General features: G+C 45.7%; 1 protein-coding gene across 3 annotated transcripts in view; it reads right to left on the reverse strand.

The window, feature by feature from the left end:
• Positions 1-19,161, reverse strand: part of LOC143820582 (uncharacterized) — a 104,366-nt gene that overhangs the window by 31,427 nt on the left and 53,778 nt on the right. The window contains exon 4 of one of the 3 annotated variants that reach the window (XM_077303574.1): positions 1,796-2,196. The exons of the other annotated variants lie outside the window; for them this stretch is intronic. Within the exon in view, the coding sequence (XP_077159689.1) occupies positions 2,087-2,196 (110 nt within the window). The 3' untranslated portion in view covers positions 1,796-2,086. Of the gene's footprint in view, positions 1-1,795; positions 2,197-19,161 lie in introns of those variants that run through there. 3 annotated transcript variants of the gene reach the window in all.

Consider the following 19,161-nt stretch of genomic DNA (forward strand, 5'->3'; position numbering starts at 1 on the left):
TGTATACCTGTTTGGAAATTGAATTCAGTTCCTGTATACCAAGGCAGCTTGAAAAAACATCTGGAGTCCTTTACTTTAAGAATAGCCTCTGTCTAAAGAGATATGGTTTAGTTCCCAGAAGGAATGAATTGGCATGACTCTAGAAGCTTCTGGGGGTGGTAAACAGTAAAGCATTCTTATTTATAGTATGTGCGTTCAGAGAAGTCTGAAGAGATTCATTCATTCATTTGTTCGTTCATTACAAATGTATACTGCCCTCCCCTGAGGCTCAGGGGAACTCAACACAAACCAGTCTTTCATATTTAAAAGAATAACGGCAACAGTAATGATAATGATCATTTTATTTATTTATATTTATATACCGCTGCTCTCCAAAGTCTCACGGTGGCTTACAGAAATTCATAAAAACAATAAAATCCCATAAAAACCCATTAAAACATAATTAAAACACAATATCGCGATGGCGGATAATAACCCACTCCCCTCCCCCAGTCCAGTAAGGTCTATTACTCTCTATCTGGGAGCGACGGACTTAGTTGGTTTCGGCTAGAGATCCACAGCTGACAGCGCCAGGAGTCGCCCTGGCCTCAAACCATATGCCTCGCGGAAGAGCTCTGTCTTGCAGGCCCTGCGGAAAACTGACAAATCCCGCAGGGCCCGCAGCTCTTCTGGGAGCTCATTCCACCAGGTTGGGGCCAGGGACAAGAGAATAATAATAAGAAGAAGAGTTGGTTCTTATATGCCGCTTTTCCCTACCCGAAGGAGGCTCAAAGCGGCTTACAGTCGCCTTCCCATTCCTCTCCCCACAACAGACACCCTGTGGGGTGGGTGAGGCTGAGAGAGCCCTGATATCACTGCTCGGTCAGAACAGCTTTATTAGTGCCGTGAAGAGTCCAAGGTCACACAGCTGGTTGCATGTGGGGGAGCGCAGAATTGAACCCGGCATGCCAGATTAGAAGTCAGCACTCCTAACCACTACACCAAACTGGCTCTCTAACAATCCGACAGAACAACAATCAAGTCAGGTGCATGGATTCCTGGGAGGGAGGTTCAGGGGCCCAGTGGGTGTTGCTAGTTCCAGTCAACTTCAACCAAACGCCTGGCGGAGGAGCTCCCTTTTGCAGGACATGTGGAACTGTTTGGGTTCTGTTAGGGCCCTGATCTCCTCTGGGAGCTTGTTCAATCAGGTGGGAGCCAGGACACAGAAGGTTCTGGCCCTGGTTGAGGTCAAGCGGGCTTCCTCGGGGCCAGGGATCACAAGCCAGTTGGAGGTGGCAGAACGCAAAGCTCTTTGAGGGGGGTAGACAAAAAGGCAGTCCCTCAGGTGCACTGGACCCTGATCACGTATGGCCTTGAAGGTGATTACCACAACCTTTAGCCTGATCCAGAATTTTACTGGTAGTCACTGCAGCTGTTGGAGGATGGTCCAGATGTGGGACCTCCATGGTGTAGCTGAGGACCCTGGCTGCTGCATTTTGGACCAGCTGAAGTTTCCAGATCAAGGTTAAGGGCAGGCCTGCGTACAGCAAGTTGCAAAAGTCCAGTTTAGAGGTGACCGTCACATGGATCACTATGGCTAGGTGTTCCGGGGCCAAGCAGGGTGCTAATAGTTTGGCTTGGCAAAGGTGGTAGAATGCCAGCTGTGCTACTCTCATGACCTGAGCTTCCATTGAGAGGAAAGCATCCAGGATTATGCCCAGGTTCCTGGCAGAGTGAGCCACTGATAGCTGCACACCATCCAGATTGGGTAGGTGCACTTCCTCACACGGACCCTTCCTGCCTAGCCATAGGACCTCTGTCTTTGAAGGGTTGAGCTTCAGATGACTCGGCTTGAGCCACCTCATCACTGCTTCCAGGAAGCTAGCTAATACTTCTGGGGAGGGTCGCGGAGGTCATCCAACAGGAGGAACAGCTGGGTGTCAGCATATTGATCACATCTTATCCTGAACTTCTGTACCAGTTGACCAAGAGGGTGCATGAAGATATTAAATAGGACTGGAGATATTACATAGGATTGGAAAGAGGACTGCTCCCTTTGGGACTCCTCATGTGAGTTGTCAGCAGCTTGATGATCTCTCTCTTATTGCTACCCGCTGTCCACGACCCCAGATCTAGTATGCTGGGTCGCTTTGTTATATCCTGCATTCCTGGTAGAACAAGATGCCTGCAGGATCTGTTGTTTCCCATCTGTTACTTCTGTAGAAATTAAGCAAATATTTCCCAGTAAATTAATCCTTTGAATATTAGTTTATACCACCCATCTTTCTTAGACCTTGCTCCATATCAGTTCCAAATTCTGAGCAATTATTTTCGTCTAATTACACGTGTAAGAAACTATCCGTCTTTTATGCAGAACATTTTTTGTCTTAAATGGCTTCTGACTTTTGAAAATATCAGAGTCACAATAACACACACACTTTGGCAGATCAAAATCCAGCTGACTTCTCTGGAGGATGTAGCGTTGAATAATTTAGGGATGTTTAAATGTTAAACTATTAAATCAAAACATTACGGGTGATCGTAGTATTCTGCTGTGCAAATCAGTGCAGCTCCATTGATTTAACTGGGACTGAAGATTGAAGCCCTCAGGCCCACAGCGATGATATGGCTATGAAGGTGGGGGATGGGCAAAATGAAAAATCTGCAAGATGGACATCAGAAATTCATGTAATTCTCTGAGAGCTGCCTCAGATACAGCTTTATCTTACACTGAGAAGCTGCGTAGGAGAAACCATGCATGCTACCCTGTATGAAGTTTAGTTCTACATTTATTTCCCCCAGGAATACACAATTTGGGTAAAACGACAGAAACAAAGATTGAGCTAGTCAATATTATTATACTGAATCATTTTGAAAATAAATATAAATATCCTGAAAAGAGAAGCAAAAATTGATTCATGGCTTAACCATGTGTTACAAAGTCATTATATCCCTGGTTTTGACAGACTTACTCTTGGAGTTCTATTCTCAGAACTTAATTCCCCATTGGAGTTTGCGTAATTCCAGGAATGGGAGTTCTGAGCACAGAATTTGCAGAACCAGAGCCAGCACACAGGAGATACGAGCATGTTGTAATATGTGATTAGGCCCACAAACTAAGCAACTGCAGAATCTATATTTGAGAGACAGGGTGGGCAAAGGGATTAAAATTTCAAGGGCTAATGTGCACCCACAGATTCCACTTCATCGATGTTCTTAATTCAGACCTAGAATACCAATCCAAATATTTATCAGAGCATTTTCATATAGCACTAGGATACCTCTGAAATCTGCAGTTGAATAGCATGGGTATAAAAGGCTATCAGTGAGTATTTTTATAGATGTTACTACTATTTCTAGTAATAATCCATAAAATTTAAATCCTTCCCTGACACCTTTCCTTTTCTGGTCATATCTTGCAGTTTATCCATAATCTTATCACCGTCCCAAGGTATCACAGCAAGGGGTGGTCAATCAATCAATCAATCAATCAATCAATCAATCAATCAATCAAAGTGACATAATGTACTATCCGATATTTCTATTCCCTTTTAATGACTTACAAACCGCTTGTATATGAGTAGTGTAATGGTTTATGGAGTCCTGAGTTTTTACCTGTCAATAGTTTGGAGCCAAAGACAACATTACTTCAAAGGACAGTACCTCTACTTTTACTGCGAGGGTCACCAGCTTCCACTTATTCTGCTTCACAGATGCAGCCCCCTGTGCCATATCCATCCTCATTCCACAGAAATGCCTTTTCAAAATCACGAGGGGCTGCACAACAGCTGCTGTCTTTAGGTAGCTGAAAGGTTGTCACTTAGATGGCAAGGAAAGGTTCCTGTTGGTAGCTGAGGACAGGACAGCAAAATAGATAGATACCAAAAAAAAGTTTTTCACAGAGTAGTTCAGCATTGGCCTAAGGAGGTGGTGAGCTCCCCCTCACTAACAATTTACAAGCAGCGGCTGGACAGATACTTCCCAAGGATGCTTAAGGCTGATCTTGTATTGAGCAGGGGGTTGGACTTGGTAGCCTGTGTGGCTCCTTCTAACTCTATGATTCTACGATTCTAAGGAAGGGGGTGGGATGGGAGACGTCATTGCACAAGCTGTTCTTTGGCTTCAGGCCAATGTCTTTATCCTGAAAATCTGCTCACTAACTGTGCAATGCTAAGTAGTTATACCTTTGACTTCTATTGACTAAGAAGGGTGTAATGCTGCTTAGGATTGCACAGAAAGATACCTACTTCCAGCTAAGGATACACTACTGGGTGAATTTGCATTTCCGTTCAGTTACCTCTTGCCTTAACTGCACATGTGCTTGGTATACCAGGGCCTCGGGTCTTGCTCTAGCCCACATCTCCATCCAAATTGGCCCACCTAAACCTGCAGTGCAACCTGTCTCAACTTTTTTACCATTGAGAAATCCCTGAAACATTCTTCAGACCGCAACAATCCCCGGAAGCATCATGATCATGCAGAATACGGCAGCTGCTCTACCTGGAGAACAGCTGCCGTATTCCCATCCCCTCCAGGCCCATCATTGGTCATACTGGGCAGAGTGGGGTGGGGAACCCTTCCAGGGCCATCAAGAAAACTCAGGATTTCACAAAGCGGCTGAGAAAGCCTGCTGTAGAGTATTCATAGCACAAAAGGGTTATTCCAAAACTGATTCCCCTAAAGACTGATTCCACCATGTAATCTGTGGTCTCTTTTACCCACCGGCTTTGTTTAGAAATACTGTGCTTTGAAATGTACCATCTGTAAGCTTGCGTTACCCTCACATTTATATTATCACTTTCCAGGGGGAAGAATTTATTCTCTTCAGCATATACAAATTCTTGACTCTTATAATAATAACCTGAAGGTGGGAACTAATGTTTTTCTAAAAACAGTATAAATTCCCACATACAAATATCCACCGAAAAGCTGCCACTGAATACCGAGTAACTTAAAAGCAACAGGATAGAAGCTCTAGGGGGGGAAAGTCAGAAGTCCAAGTAGCAGGTATTCTTTTGTTCTTGCTCCTTTCCAGCCTAATTTAAAGCCCCTCTTGTGATTAATTACGTCAGTTCAAATAAAATCCAGCACTCGGTCAACATGAAACCCTTTGTACCAGCTAATATGAACCTACTTGAGATCTTTGTATGAAATATCAGAATTTAGTTTCAATGAGTGGCATTTTATTGTATACACGAAGGCTGACTGAATTGGTTGATTTTGGATGGGAGGAAAGTGGGCTTTTTTCTTTTGGACTTTTTATGCATGGAATTTAACCTTATCTTATATGCCTTCAAATAAAGAAAACTTTTAATAAGAATAAAATGACCCCCCCTTTTTTTTCACTACCCATATCTGCTCAGTGCTCCCTTGAAGCCTGGAACAAAACCAAAATCTATCTATCTATCTATCTATCTATCTATCTATCTATCTATCTATCTATCTATCTATCTATCTATCTATCTATCTATCTATCTATCTATCTATCTATCTATCTATCTATCTATCTATCTATCTATCTATCTATCTATCTATCTATCTATCTATCTATCAATCATATTATATACCGCCCTCCCCGGAGGCTCAGGAAATGGAAAAAAAAGAGTGATTATGTAAAATAAAATAAATAAAGCTGGATAGATCAATTATATTTGGGGGGGACATTTGCCATGGACTGCTGGCTGTATAAGATGACTCTCTGCTTGACATCCTTCTTTTCTGAAACTGACTTTCCCCTCCAGAAGTGCCAATAGTAAACAAAAATTCACTGGCCTTCCAAAACAATCACTGTTAGTTTGAAATTAGCTTGGGCCATGGAGGAGAGTTTGACATTCACTCTCAATATTACCTGGAAGGGGAAATATTTGGGAAGGGCAGTAGCTCTCTACTTGGTATGCAGAAGGTATGCAGAACAGGTTCAATGCCCAGCATCTCCTGTTAAAAGGATCAAAATGGAAGTATTGTGAAAGATCTCCATGCCTGAGACTCTGGAAAGCCAATTGCCGGTCTGTGTGACTTTGTGACTTTGAGGGGCTGAGAGTCAATAAAAAAATAGATTTGTATGTTCACGTGAGCTTTTAGTCGCTGACTTGTGACTGTAACCTATTTTCCACAGTTAGTTATTTAAGTGTCCTGATTCACAATTGTGTGTTTTGTGGGTCTGTGGCTCCCTTGGATTCCTAAATTAATGTCAATGAAGACCTGAAGGTGAGCAGTAACCATCTACATAGGCCAGGGTGCCAATCCCCGAATCATCTGCCGAAGACCACCAAGTCTTTCAAACCACACTGGTTACGCAGCCCATGGGGGGAAACTGCTTCATGCAAGAGGAGATTGCAGTTGCCTTTGCTACTTTATTTATTTGGAAAACATTTCTATGCCAGCTCTCTAGGGAAAATGCTTCAGGCAGCTTAGAAATTATAGCATCATAAACTTAAAGGATTAAGGTAAATAACAAGTAAAACCAAATCCAGCATCTGCTCCTAGGCAACGAGGTTCCCTTGTCAAGTTTTGGCCCAATATGGACATCGCAGAGCAAAGCAGTCCAGCTGGGCAAGCACACCCACTGGGGTCAGCCCTCCTCCTGCTATCCTGGCTTACCATGGACATCTTGCCATGAAGCAGTACCATGGAGTGGGGCCAGCTCTTCTTCCACCCTGGTAACTGCACAAAAGAGGCCGGAAGGAGGAGGAGGAGGACCAGGAAGGCCAGCAATTGGCCCTGAGTGGGGGAGTACCCTCTCCCTATCGGGCACCACTGAGGGCCAATCAGGGCAAGTTTTACCCAGTATGTCAGCAGGTTTCACCTGGGGGAGGATTGTTTCACGAGAGCAGCACTGCAACCCAATTGGAAAACACTTACATGACAGTATTAAATCATCAGAACAGAATTTGAGTCCAGTGGCACCTTTAAGAGCAACACAGTTGTTGGTTTTAAAGCTGCTACTGAACTCCAACCTTTGTGCTGCTGCTCCAGAACACGGCTACACACCCCAATCAGCTCTAAATCGTCATTTCATTTTCAATCAATGCTGTTTCAGCCACCTTTTTCTGTTTCCCTAATGGTGTACTCCTTTTTATTCCTATTTCTCTCTCTAGTCGCAAGTCTGTTCCTCTGTTACCAACCCCCTTTCTATTCCTTTAACTACATTTGAGGAGTGTGAACCAGGATCAATGCATTTTTAATATAAGTATTAATTAAATATCACAGATGGTATAATTGTAAAGGCTTAGGTGAGGGCATCAGCAAACCGGGCCTGAATGATTTAGCAACACTGGTTGTTGCAGAAAAGCAAGCAGGAGGGGGTGTTCCGTCAGTGCTGTCATGATCAATATGCAAAAACTCAATTAAACACGCATTGTACGTACAACTCTTTATGAAAACTTCCTGTGACACAAGCCTATTCTTCTGAGGGGAAAGTTGACTTTATCTGGCTAATGTAGCCATAGTTTGGAACAGCACTGCTCAGTTCCTCCTCATGGCATTCCTTTCTTCCTTATCTACCACACAAACTCCTTATCTATTTTCTTCGGGATAGTAGTTGAGTGGTAGCCTCTAATCTGGAGAACTGTGGTTGATTCCCCACTCCTCCACATGCAGCCAGCTGGGTGACCTTGGGCCTGTCTCCATCCTGTTAGAGCTGTTCTCACAAAGCAGTTCTGGCAGAGCTCTCTCAGCCCCACCTACCTCACAGGGTGTCTGTTGTGGGGAGCAGAAGGGAACTGTAAGTCGGTTGGAGACCACTTTGGGTAGTGCAAAGAGGGGTATAAAAACCAATTCTATCTATCTCTACCAATTCTTCTTCTTTCCCATATCTGCTCTCCTTTGGGGGGGGGACGGGAGGAATAGCCTACATGGTTTTCACTCTCCAAACAATGCAGGCCCTGAAGAATCTTAGATGTCAGCAGGCATCATGGCTGGCTGCTAAAAAACTGGGTTTAATCCCAGTGGCAGGGGAGCAATGTAGTAGACATAGTGAAGTCAGCATTCTTCCATCCCCAGTCCTATTTGTACATTCTAATTCTTACAACAACCTTATAGGGTAGGTCCACTATTACTAACTTCACATTGTATACAAAAGGTTGATGGCAAAGACAGAGCAGCTCCCATAAGGCTATGGCAGAGCTAAGATCTTAAAGTGTGCTTGGTAGTTTTCAGTTTCACAATTTAGTCACACGGCCACTGAGCTGCAGTAGCTATCATCCGCCACTGCCCAGCATTATGGCTGAAATTCAAAAAGGAGTGAATGGCACAAAGAAACACTTCTACACTAATTAGATCTACAGAAAACCAACAGATGGCAACCATTTATAATGCTCCTCGGGGGCCCTTCTTGCATATTTCTTCACAGACATGGGGGTGCTGAAGGAAGTCACACCTGTGCCTGAAGATATATGAATGTGACAGGGAAAATTTTGGAATGTTCCAAGGAGGGTTCAACAGAGACAGAGGGCTTCAACAGAAAATAATTTATTAAGTAGTTCGATCCTTACCCAAGACGCTGAAATTAAGTCTCCAAAACACTAACAGACACATCATGCATTATACAGTATCATCAGTCATCTCCACTTACCCTGTGACCGTTAGCTACGTTTTCATTCACATACTATGTTTATCATTTACATTTCTTTAACACATATTTCAACGGTTACAAAGGGACACTAACCCTAAAGAAAGAAGGCATTTACTCAGTGCCTGTAACAGTAAACGACTGTTCAGAGGAACGAACCAGAACCAATGGGATGAAATTAATTCAAAAGTAATTCTGTCTAAACATCCGGAAGACGTTCCTCACAGTTAGAGCGGTTTCTCAGTGGAACAGGCTTCCTCGGGAGGTGGTGGGTTCTCCATCTTTGGAGATTTTTAAACAGAGGCTGGATAGCCATCTGACGGAGAGGCTGATTCTGTGAAGGCTCAAGGGGGTGGCAGGTTCCAGTGGATGAGCGATAGGAATGTGAGTGTCCTGCATAGTGCAGGGGGTTGGACTAGATGACCCAGGAGGTTCCTTCCAACTCTATGATTCTATGAGTCTATGGTTTCTGTCTTCATGTTCTAACTTCCTCCTATCTCAGAGCAGACTTCAGAAGGAACTTACTTGTGTACAGTACTAAATCTATTACAAAGCAGGGGTGTACATTCTTCATGTGATTTCTCCTTATGATAAGGTGACCAGATTTTAACATTGGTAAAGCAGGACACCATTGACCGGGGGGGGGGGGGTTCTTGATTAAAAATTTGGTCTATATGGAACAACAAAAATCTTCACAGAAGGCATAGAATGCAAAAACAGTGTTGTAATATATATATATTTAATTCCAACATAAGTACAATTTGCCAGGTGCCCCCAGATGTCCCTCCAAAAGCGGGACAATCTGGTCACCTTACGTTATGATGCCAGCAGCATTAGTGACAGAAGCAGAATTCATGGAACTTAAGACACAAACACATTAAGTTTTAAGGCACTGCAAAATGAAGCTGCTTTTGGTTAAAGGCTCCGTCAAATGCTTAATGCTGGAGCAGTTGTCCCTTTGCTTGTCTTTGAGAGACGATGCACATAGCAGCCCAGCCAGGGAACAGATTTTGACTCTTAGGGTTTTTCTCTGATAAAAAAGCCCAATGTTTAGAAAGGCCAATTATAAATATGGATTATATGTCTACAATCAATGTCGACAAATGCAACCTTATCCATTCTACACCTGCAAAAATTATCCAATGCAGTACATCACAATGAGGCCAGCACAAGCATCAACCACTTGTACAAATCCTTGCATAAAGATCTTAAATCTACTTGCAGGACTATTCAGGTGGTTCATAAACAATATTTTTTACACATTTCACATAATAAGGTAAGTCCAATAAAATAGTATGCAAGCTTCTGTCTTCCTAGTCTCCGCGTCATGTCTTATCACGTATTTAAGGTCAGCCCAGGAGAGTCCTGGCCAGGACTCGCCAGAAAAAAATCCTGAGGAGGCACCTGCCATTACAACAACAGCTTTCTTACAGAGGAGCCCTCTCAGAAATCTCAACCGGTCAGTGATGGAAATCTGCTTTAAAAGGAAACGGGATGGTCCAGGTGGTGACATTGCCTTGCTCCCTCTGTGACTGTGAGAGCCAGTTTGGTGTAGTGGTTAGGTGTGCGTACTTCTAATCTGGCATGCCGGGTTCGATTCTGCGCTCCCCCACATGCAACCAGCTGGGTGACCTTGGGCTCACCATGGCACTGATAAAACTGTTCTGACCGAGCAGTGATATCAGGGCTCTCTCAGCCTCACCCACCCCACAAGGTGTCTGTTGTGGGGAGAGGAATGGGAAGGCGACTGTAAGCTGCTTTGAGCCTCCTTCAGGTAGGGAAAAGTGGCATATAAGAACCAACTCTTCTTCTTCTTCTTCTTCTTCTTCTGCTTCTGCTTCTGCTTCTGCTTCTTCTTCTGCTTCTTCTTCTTCTTCTTCAAGGCCTGGACCACGGCAAATGTATCCTCTTGGTGCATTAAAGAGAATATGATAGACCTGCGTTTGCAGCCAGAGAGTTAACGAAGTGGTGCCTGGTGAAACCACAGCTATCCGTCTTGCTCAAACGGCACAAACTTCATTAGGCCAGGCTGCCGCGCTGCTTCCCTCCTGATTAGCGATGTGCCTCTGACAAATGGATGGAATTCAGTCAGACTGCCATGACTCTATAGTGTCCAGAGGAGACAGTTCTACTTCATCTTGTATAAAACCAGAATAATTGCTTCCTGGCTTTCATTTTCTTTTCCTGCAGCTTCCCTCTAAGACCAACGGCTCTTTGTGTTCTCTCGTGCCTGCCTATGAAGGCTGTTGTCTGTTTTGAGAAATCTGAATCTTTACAGCTTTCACACAGTACCTTTGTGACAACTATCGCTTGGTTTTCGACTTCACTTGTCCTCTTTTTAAAAAACCCCCACAATAACAACATTGTGTTTAGAACAATGTGGAATAGAATTCTACTGCGTCTAAGACTCTTCATTTTGTTCCTACTGAATGGATGGTGTTAGGTACGCCATGGCTTCTCAGCTCCACCATCTGCAAACAGAGGAGGAACTGATGCTATTTCATTAGACTCCTTTCATAGGGAGTGACTGTAACAATGGCAGAGCACAGACTTTCTGGGTAGAAGGTCCTAGGCTCACTCCCTGGGATCTCCAGTTAGAGGACTAGGTAAAGAAAAAGACCTTTCTCTCTACCCGAGCTGCTGCTGTTCAAGTCCAGCTACACGGACAAATAGACTAATGGGGCAAACTAATTACTCAGAGGAGGCTGCTGGAATACATGTTGTTAGCCTTTAAGGTAGCCTCTCTCAACCTTTTTACCATTGAGAAACCCCTGAAACATTCTTCAGGCTTCGAGAAACCAAAGAAGCGGTGCAATCGTGCAGATTATGGCTGGGAAATATAGCTGTGGACACGCCCACCCAGGGCCCCTCCCCTCCTCCCCTCCTTTAGGCCCATCATTGGCCATTTGGGGAGGGGGGGCAGGTCAACATGACCATATATGGTCATATCACCCGATAAATGCCTAGCAAATTAAAATATATATCTACTAAATTGATTTACTCCCATTATGGAAACCCTTCCAGGGCAGTCAAGCAAACCCAGGGCTTCACAAAACCCTGGTTGAGAAAGCCTGCTCTAAGGTGACACTGGACGTCTGATTTTAACATGGTATAAAACAGCTTCGTATGTTCAGCATATGTGAATTCTGAACCCTTATATAGGGGTGGCACAAATACTTACAAAGGCCCCCAATTAAAAAGACTATATCTCGCCATCATTTATTTTCTCCACCTACCCTGAAAGGGTGATCTCTCTGCTATGGTCCAAACTGATTTGGAAATTCATCAAGGTATGCAACATACCTGAGGAGGTTTCCATTCCAGCCTCACACTCCCCAAGCCCTCCTGGATACACGAACCACTGCCTGGCTCTTGGAAATCATATAATAACAGCAGTAGTGAGATTTGTTCTTGTGTGCTCACTGCTTGCAATCTGACCACTCCAGTATAGTGTAGATCTTTTGGGGTTTGTTTTTTAATCAGAGCTATGACAGAAGGGGAAGGGAGAGGAGGGAGAGGTGGCAGGCGGCACTGAAAAATGCAAGCGTTGAGCGTACAGAAATCGAAAGTGTTTTTAATACCCAGCCTCAGTTATCATTTCACGTTGATTCCATTCCGATAATAAACTCATTTATCATTCCGCTACCTGAACCGATTCAATATCAGATAGAAAGCTGATGATTAATTTCATTGATTCCCCAGAAATACTGGAGTACAGCTATGGCTTGTTGTGGCTACGGTTCATGTACCATTTTCAATCCAATGGCTGGGAGGGAAGGGAGGAGTGGTAATAAACAATGCATTGATCACAAAATGGGACCCAAAAAATGCTTGACAGAGCTGATTTACACCTGTAGACCTCTCAATGAATCTTATGATGTTTCACATCTGAACTGCTGTCGACTGAAGAGCAGCGCACTTATTTCAACTCCAAGCAACACTGCTACAATGAAGTCACTACAACATACGCCACCCTGTATAAGCTTACTAGGGCTAGCAGCAGATGCCGGATAAAAACTATTAGCCATCTGTTTTCAGATAACAAAGGCTTAAAGCTGCTGCATATACTGTCTTATTCCTTAAAGTTACAGAAAATTATTTTTACGTTGATGCATCTTGTTACAGGACCACACTGTGCATTAAAAAAGGCTGCATGGATCCACCCAGTTCTCTACAATTAAAACTATTACAGAAACATCATGATGCAGTTTCTTTGCCTCTTTCCCAGAATCATCTTGGTTCACTCAGCCAGCCTTATCGCATCTGTAATTTCTAAGGTGAACTTGTGTTTACCAGTCTATGTGAATAGCCTCCACTTGGACAGTCCCTCTACTATGAAAAATTGGTGGCTGGGTGCCATTAGCAGAGTCTTCCTATCTATACTAGATGGTTCACAAGGAGGAGAACATGTGCAAAAAGTGCTCATTCCAGAACCCTACTGCATGTGTAGACTAATGACCAGACCAAATCCCAAGTCACAAGGGGATAATGAGCAGGCCACAAGGTCCTCATCTGGACTTCACGCTCACACTTTTGGACCGTTAGTCCAAAGCTGAGGAGACATCTCACATGGATGTGAAGCACCATCCAGAACCCTGCCTAGAATAGTGCCATGGACTTTCTAATTTAGAGAGGAGAAGTAAATGACTGCCATTAATCGGGGATACAGATTTAAATAAAAACCACAGAAGGAATTCCTAGGACATTCCCAATACTATTTCTGGAGACAAAAGTGGACACCTGAGTGGCTTCAGCTGTGCTCAATGCGATTTCCCAGGAAGAATGAGCATGCAGCAAAGACCCCAGAAAACATCCTAGAAAATGTGCACTTTGCCTGAGGAAAGAACGTTATGAAAGGATGTGCTTCCCATTTTCCTACCATTAACAGGGTGAGATAGCTGGGGACTTCGATTTAATGGGAAAATATGAAATTTTATTACAAATGGTTTTGTAGCACAGGGTTGCAGCTACACAACAGTATCTCTGGTCTAACGACTCAGTATCTCTATGTTAATTATACAGACACGCACTGATTTCTTATGCTTTTTTTGCAGTTCATCACCTCCTGGAAGTGTGAGCAAAATTAATAGGTTAGGTCTTCCTCGTTTTGACTGCTGCATCAACATAAGGAAATTATTATTTTAAAAGAGAATGTCCGTTGTGGCAGAAAACATTTAAGTCTCGAATTAAAACAAACACAAAAAGGCGAGTGCACATGTACAAAACAATATAGAACAAACCCCTTAGGATAAAAAGATACACAAGTTATGATGTATACAAAGGATAAGAGGGATGTTTGTATACATTTTTACATGAGGAAGTTATGATGTCAAACAGGTAATAAGATTACAAACAAACAAAAAAGACATAATTAAAAAGGTGTCCATAGCTATTATAATTGCATCAAGCCCTACTGACCTAACTTGTTCTCCCCTCTGACTCCAGCTTTGCTTTCTGCACCCCCCCACCACTTTAGCTTTGCTTCCCTCCTTCTCAGCTCCTTTTTCTGGAAGTGACAGCTGTTGCTACAACAATACTGCAGCCCAAACTCTATTTCGTTTTTTGGGGGGTTTTTTTGTAGTGTTGCTCTTAATGCTCTGAGGTGTTTTTTTTTGTCAAATTAGATTTCTTCTGCAGGAAAATCTCCTCATGAGCACCAGGCTTGCAGAACCCTAAAATGGTTGGCTCACTTATATAGATTTTTAAAGACCTACATAGGAACCAGCCCTTGGTTATTTGTTACAAGGATTTGGGCAAAAAAAAAAGTAATATAAAGTAATGGATAAATGTTGTTGCTTTATATTTAAGAATTTTATAAAGGTAGCTGTCAAGCGCACAGGAAACTCACAACAAAACTTATTCAAAAGAAAAATAGTTTTATTGATTAGCACTACACGCAATGGACTGAAAAGTCAAATCTGACTAGAAGCCAGATTTGCCTCAGCTTATCAATACATTTCTCCCGCCCAAAACTTGACAGTTCCCAAGGGGGGGAGGTGAGTGAGAAAAGACATATGTGAAAGCAAAACAGGATTCCAAACTCCCATCCTTGAAAGAGGTGACAAACAACCCTTTCCGCCCATAACAAGATAAGGTTAACATAACATCACTATTCTATTTTATTGCTTACAAACTACAAGGCCGGGACTAGCAGGCGCCGGGCCCCATCTAGTAATATAACTGACATGGAGGAACTCAGGCTAATTTATGACAGAGATTCTACAATCCTGACATCCCTCCGCATTAAAACTAACTTCACTCCCCCACCTAGCCGGCATCAACCGGGCGAGGACAATCAGGGAATGCTCGATGGAAAGCCCGGAGAAGGCGGGGTGCCTTCACATTCCCAGCCTCAACCCACTCTTTATCCCCAGAGGGGAAATCCTTCCAATCGACCAAATATTGAAGGCGACCCTTATGCAATCGAGAGTCTAAGATTTGGTTGACTTCATAGTGGGTGTCCTTATCGATGTAAATTGGAACAGGCATAGATGGAGGAGGGTGCCACTCGTCCGGGGCTGGAGCTCTTCGCAGCAGGCTGGAATGAAAAACCGGATGCACATTCCTATAAGTTTTTGGCAAAGCTAGCTCCACAGTCACATTATTTATCAGTTTCACCACTTTAAATGGCCCCACATACTTTGGGCCAAGTTTCTTGGACTTCTGCTGACACCTTAGGTTCTTAGTAGACAGGTAGGCTAGGTCACCCACTTTCCAATCAGGAGCAGGTACCCTCTTTTTATCAGCTTGAGCCTTATAGGCATGTTTGGCTTCTTTGAGGCTAGCAACGATCTCTGGCCAGCCGATACTGATGGATGCTGCCCATTTGTTTATGTCAGGAACCTCCGTGGAGCTAAGTCCCCAGGTGGGGGCTGACATTAAATCAGTTCCGTACACCACCTTGAAAGGCGATACCCCAGTTGAGGAGTGGACTCCATTGTTATAGGCGAACTCAGCAAGTGGCAGCAAGGAAACCCAGTCATCCTGCTGGTGATTGATGAAACAGCGTAAATACTGTTCCAGGATTTGGTTTACTCTTTCGGTCTGGCCATTTGACTCCGGGTGATAGCCTGAGGTGAGGGCTTGCTCCACACCTAATAGTTTAAGAAGCTCCCTCCAGAACTTGGAAACGAACTGGGGGCCCCGATCCGTCAAAACACGTGTCGGGATCCCGTGCAGACGTACCACGTGTTTAATAAATAGAGAGGCCAGTTTTGGTGCTGAGGGCACGCCCGTGCAGGGGATGAAATGAGCCTGTTTGGAAAAAGCATCCACTACTACCCATATGACAGTGTTCCCTTGGCTGGGGGGAAGGTCTGTAATAAAGTCCATAGTCACATCAGTCCATGGACGTGAGGGGGTGGGCTGTGGTTGCAAAAGTCCCTTTTTCTTGCCCCCAATTGGTTTCGAGGCAATACAAATGGGGCACCCCTGCACATATTTCTCCACATCTTTACGTAAGGATGGCCACCAATACTGTCTCCTGACCAGGTGCAGAGTTTTCACAAAACCAAAATGTCCAGCGGTTTTTGCATCGTGGCAAAGTTTCAAAACTTTTCCCCGGGCCACGGCAGGCACAAAGAGTCTTTCGCCTTTGAAAAAGAGCCCCCCCTTCTCAGACAGATCAGGGCGGAGGGAGCAAAACTCTGGGTCAGTTGACAACTCCTTTTGGACCCAGCCCCCTGGGATGGGCGTATCAGTCTTTGTGTGGCTGCGCGTCACAGCGGCCATCCCCAGTTGGGCGGGGGTAAAGACGGTATCTACCAATGGGTCTCGTTTGCCATTGTACTGAGGCAGGCGCGATAGTGCATCCGCCAAAAAATTCAGTTTGCCAGGAAGATGCTTTAGGGAGAAGTTGAAACGAGCAAAAAACTCCGCCCATCTCATTTGCTTGGCCGAAAGCGAGCGGGGCTGCTTGAGTGCCTGAAGGTTTTTATGATCTGTCCAGACGACAAACGGGATCGCTGACCCCTCCAGCCAATGCCGCCAAGTGGAAAGGGCCAATTTCACTGCAGCCGCCTCTTTTTCCCAAATTGCCCAATTTCTTTCCGCAGCTGAAAATTTTTTTGATAAATAGGCCAGGGGGTGCAATTTCCCGTCCCCCCCCTCTTGGAGGATCACGGCCCCCATTGCTACGTCCGAAGAATCTACTTGTACTGTAAATTGCTTAGAGGGGTCGGCATGGGCCAACACAGGTTCAGACGTAAATAACAGTTTTAGCTTGTCAAATGCCTCCTGACAGGAGGGAGTCCAAGGGAGAGGCGCCCCAGGTCGGCTAGCTGTCTTCCCCCCTTTGGTTTTTAACAAGTCAGTGAGGGGCAGCGCAACCTTGGCAAAGTTGGGAATGAAGGTCCTGTAAAAATTGGCGAATCCTAGGAAACTTTGTAATTGCCTCCTAGTGCGGGGAGGTTCCCACCCCAGCAAATCACGCACTTTGCCAGGGTCCATCTCGATCCCCGCCTGGGAGACCCGGAACCCCAAAAACTCCACTGCATCGCGGTGGAACTCACATTTTGACAGTTTAGCAAACAAGTGGTGCTTCCGCAAGCGGCGGAGCACTTCGCGGACCAGCTTAGCATGACTCTCAACATTCTCTGAATACACAAGAATATCATCAATGTAAACCAACACCCCTTGGTACAATAAATCATGCATAATTTCATTAATCATATTCATGAACACGCCCGGAGCGCCGGCGAGGCCGAACGGCATTACGGTGTATTCAAACTGCCCCAGGGGCGTATTAAAAGCCGTTAAATATTCATGCCCCTTCTTGATTCGAACTCGGTAATAGGCTTCCCTCAAGTCCAGTTTCGTGAACACGCGCGCCTTCCCCAAGTGGCCCAATAAGTCTTTTATCAGGGGAAGCGGGTAGGCGTTGCAGGTGGAGACCGCGTTCAACCCGCGGTAGTCGGTACACAACCGCAGCGAACCGTCCTTCTTTTTTACGAAAAGGACCGGGGCTGCCAAGGAAGATGTGGCGGGTCTAATAAAACCCCTTGCTAGGTTTTTATCCAGAAATTCTCTAAGCTCTGCCATCTCCCGCGGGCTCATGGAATAAAGTTTGGCTTTGGGGAGAGGCTCTCCTTTCTTTAATTCGATGGCACAGTCAGTTTTGCGGTGGGGGGGGGAGCTGGTTGCACTCCACCTCCGCGAACACATCACCAAAGTCCCGATATTCAGGAGGGAGCGCGTCCACCCCTACTCCCAAAGCAGCCACCACCCCGGATCCCGCAGGACCCTGCTGCCGCGTGTGCTGCTCGCAGGCGGCGGAGGTAAATTCCACAGTCCCTTCCTTCCACTTCACAAGGGGATCGTGTTCCCTCAGCCAATCCAACCCCAACACGCAAGGGAAGGCAGAGTGAGGGGCCACCAAAGGTTGGATTTGCTCCCAATGTTTTTCTATGTCCAAGTCCATGGGGCGAGTTTTTGCCGTAGCTTCCCCTCCGGGAGCGCATTTCCCATCTAACTGGGTGATTGGCAAGGGTTCCTTCAGTGCCACCTTCCCCACCCCCAAAGTCTCGGCCAGTGCCGGGCTCACTAGGGATTGGGTGCACCCCGAGTCCACGATACAGCGGATTCCCACCGTCTTTCCCGACCTGGGGTTAGAAAGGTTGGCCGGTAGGAGTAGCAAGGGGGAATCACTCACCACGCGTTTGCCCCTGTTGGCGGCCTGCTGGCGGGGCGCCTTTACAGCAGACCGTCCTCGTTTCCCGACTGCTCCTCAGCTTGATCCTCGTCCTCCAGCCCGCTTCCCTCCTCCGAGTCGTCCACCGCCGGTACGGCAGCCACTGGTACCAGGAGGGATTTGGCGCTTTTCTTCGTGGTGGTTTTCTTGGCAGGCGGGGCTTTCGATGGGGCGCCGCTCGCAGCTTTCGGGGTTGATGCCGCTTTCGTTGGGCAGTGTGCGAGGAAGTGCCCGGCTTGGCCACATCCCAAGCACAGCCCTTTCTCCATGCGCCGAGTGCGCTCCGCCGGTTCCAATTTGGTTCGGGGCTTGGTCTTCACCGGGGTGGAAGTCTTCGCCATGGTTTTCCCGGCCAGTGCTTGCACCATTGAGGCCCGCTCCAAGCGGTTTTCCATTTCTCCGGCCAGCTGGACCCACCCTTCGACAGTGAGTGGGTCTTCCAGGAGGAGGCACTTGTCAGCCAGAGTGGGATTGAGGCCCCCCACAAACGCCAGAACACGTTGGGGCTCCGTCCAGTCCGGCACAGAGGAAGCCAACTCCTTAAATTCCCTGGCGTACTCAACCACTGACAATTTTCCTTGCCGGTGAGCCCGGAGTTTCTTCTCCGCAGTCTCCCGTTCAAACGGTTCCACGTACATCTGGCGCAGGGCCCTCATGAAATGGTTGTAGTCGCGGGTAGCTTGGGGGTGGTAACGGTACAAATCCACGAACCATTTGGCGGCTTTGCCCTCCAGGGCTTGCCCCACGAAACGCACTCGTTCGGCGTCGTCTTGGAAAGTGAACCCCATGTCCATCATGTAGGCTTGGAGGTGCACCAGGAACGTGGGGAAGTCGGAGGGGTCCCCAGAAAACTTTGCCTTGAACTTATAGGTGTTCCGCATTTCTACTCCACGGAGGTGGGCAGGTAGGCGCCCTGGGCCCCAGT

Source organism: Paroedura picta, chromosome 11 (assembly GCF_049243985.1).
Source record: "Paroedura picta isolate Pp20150507F chromosome 11, Ppicta_v3.0, whole genome shotgun sequence".
In the NCBI taxonomy this organism is placed as follows: Eukaryota; Metazoa; Chordata; class Lepidosauria; order Squamata; family Gekkonidae; genus Paroedura; species Paroedura picta.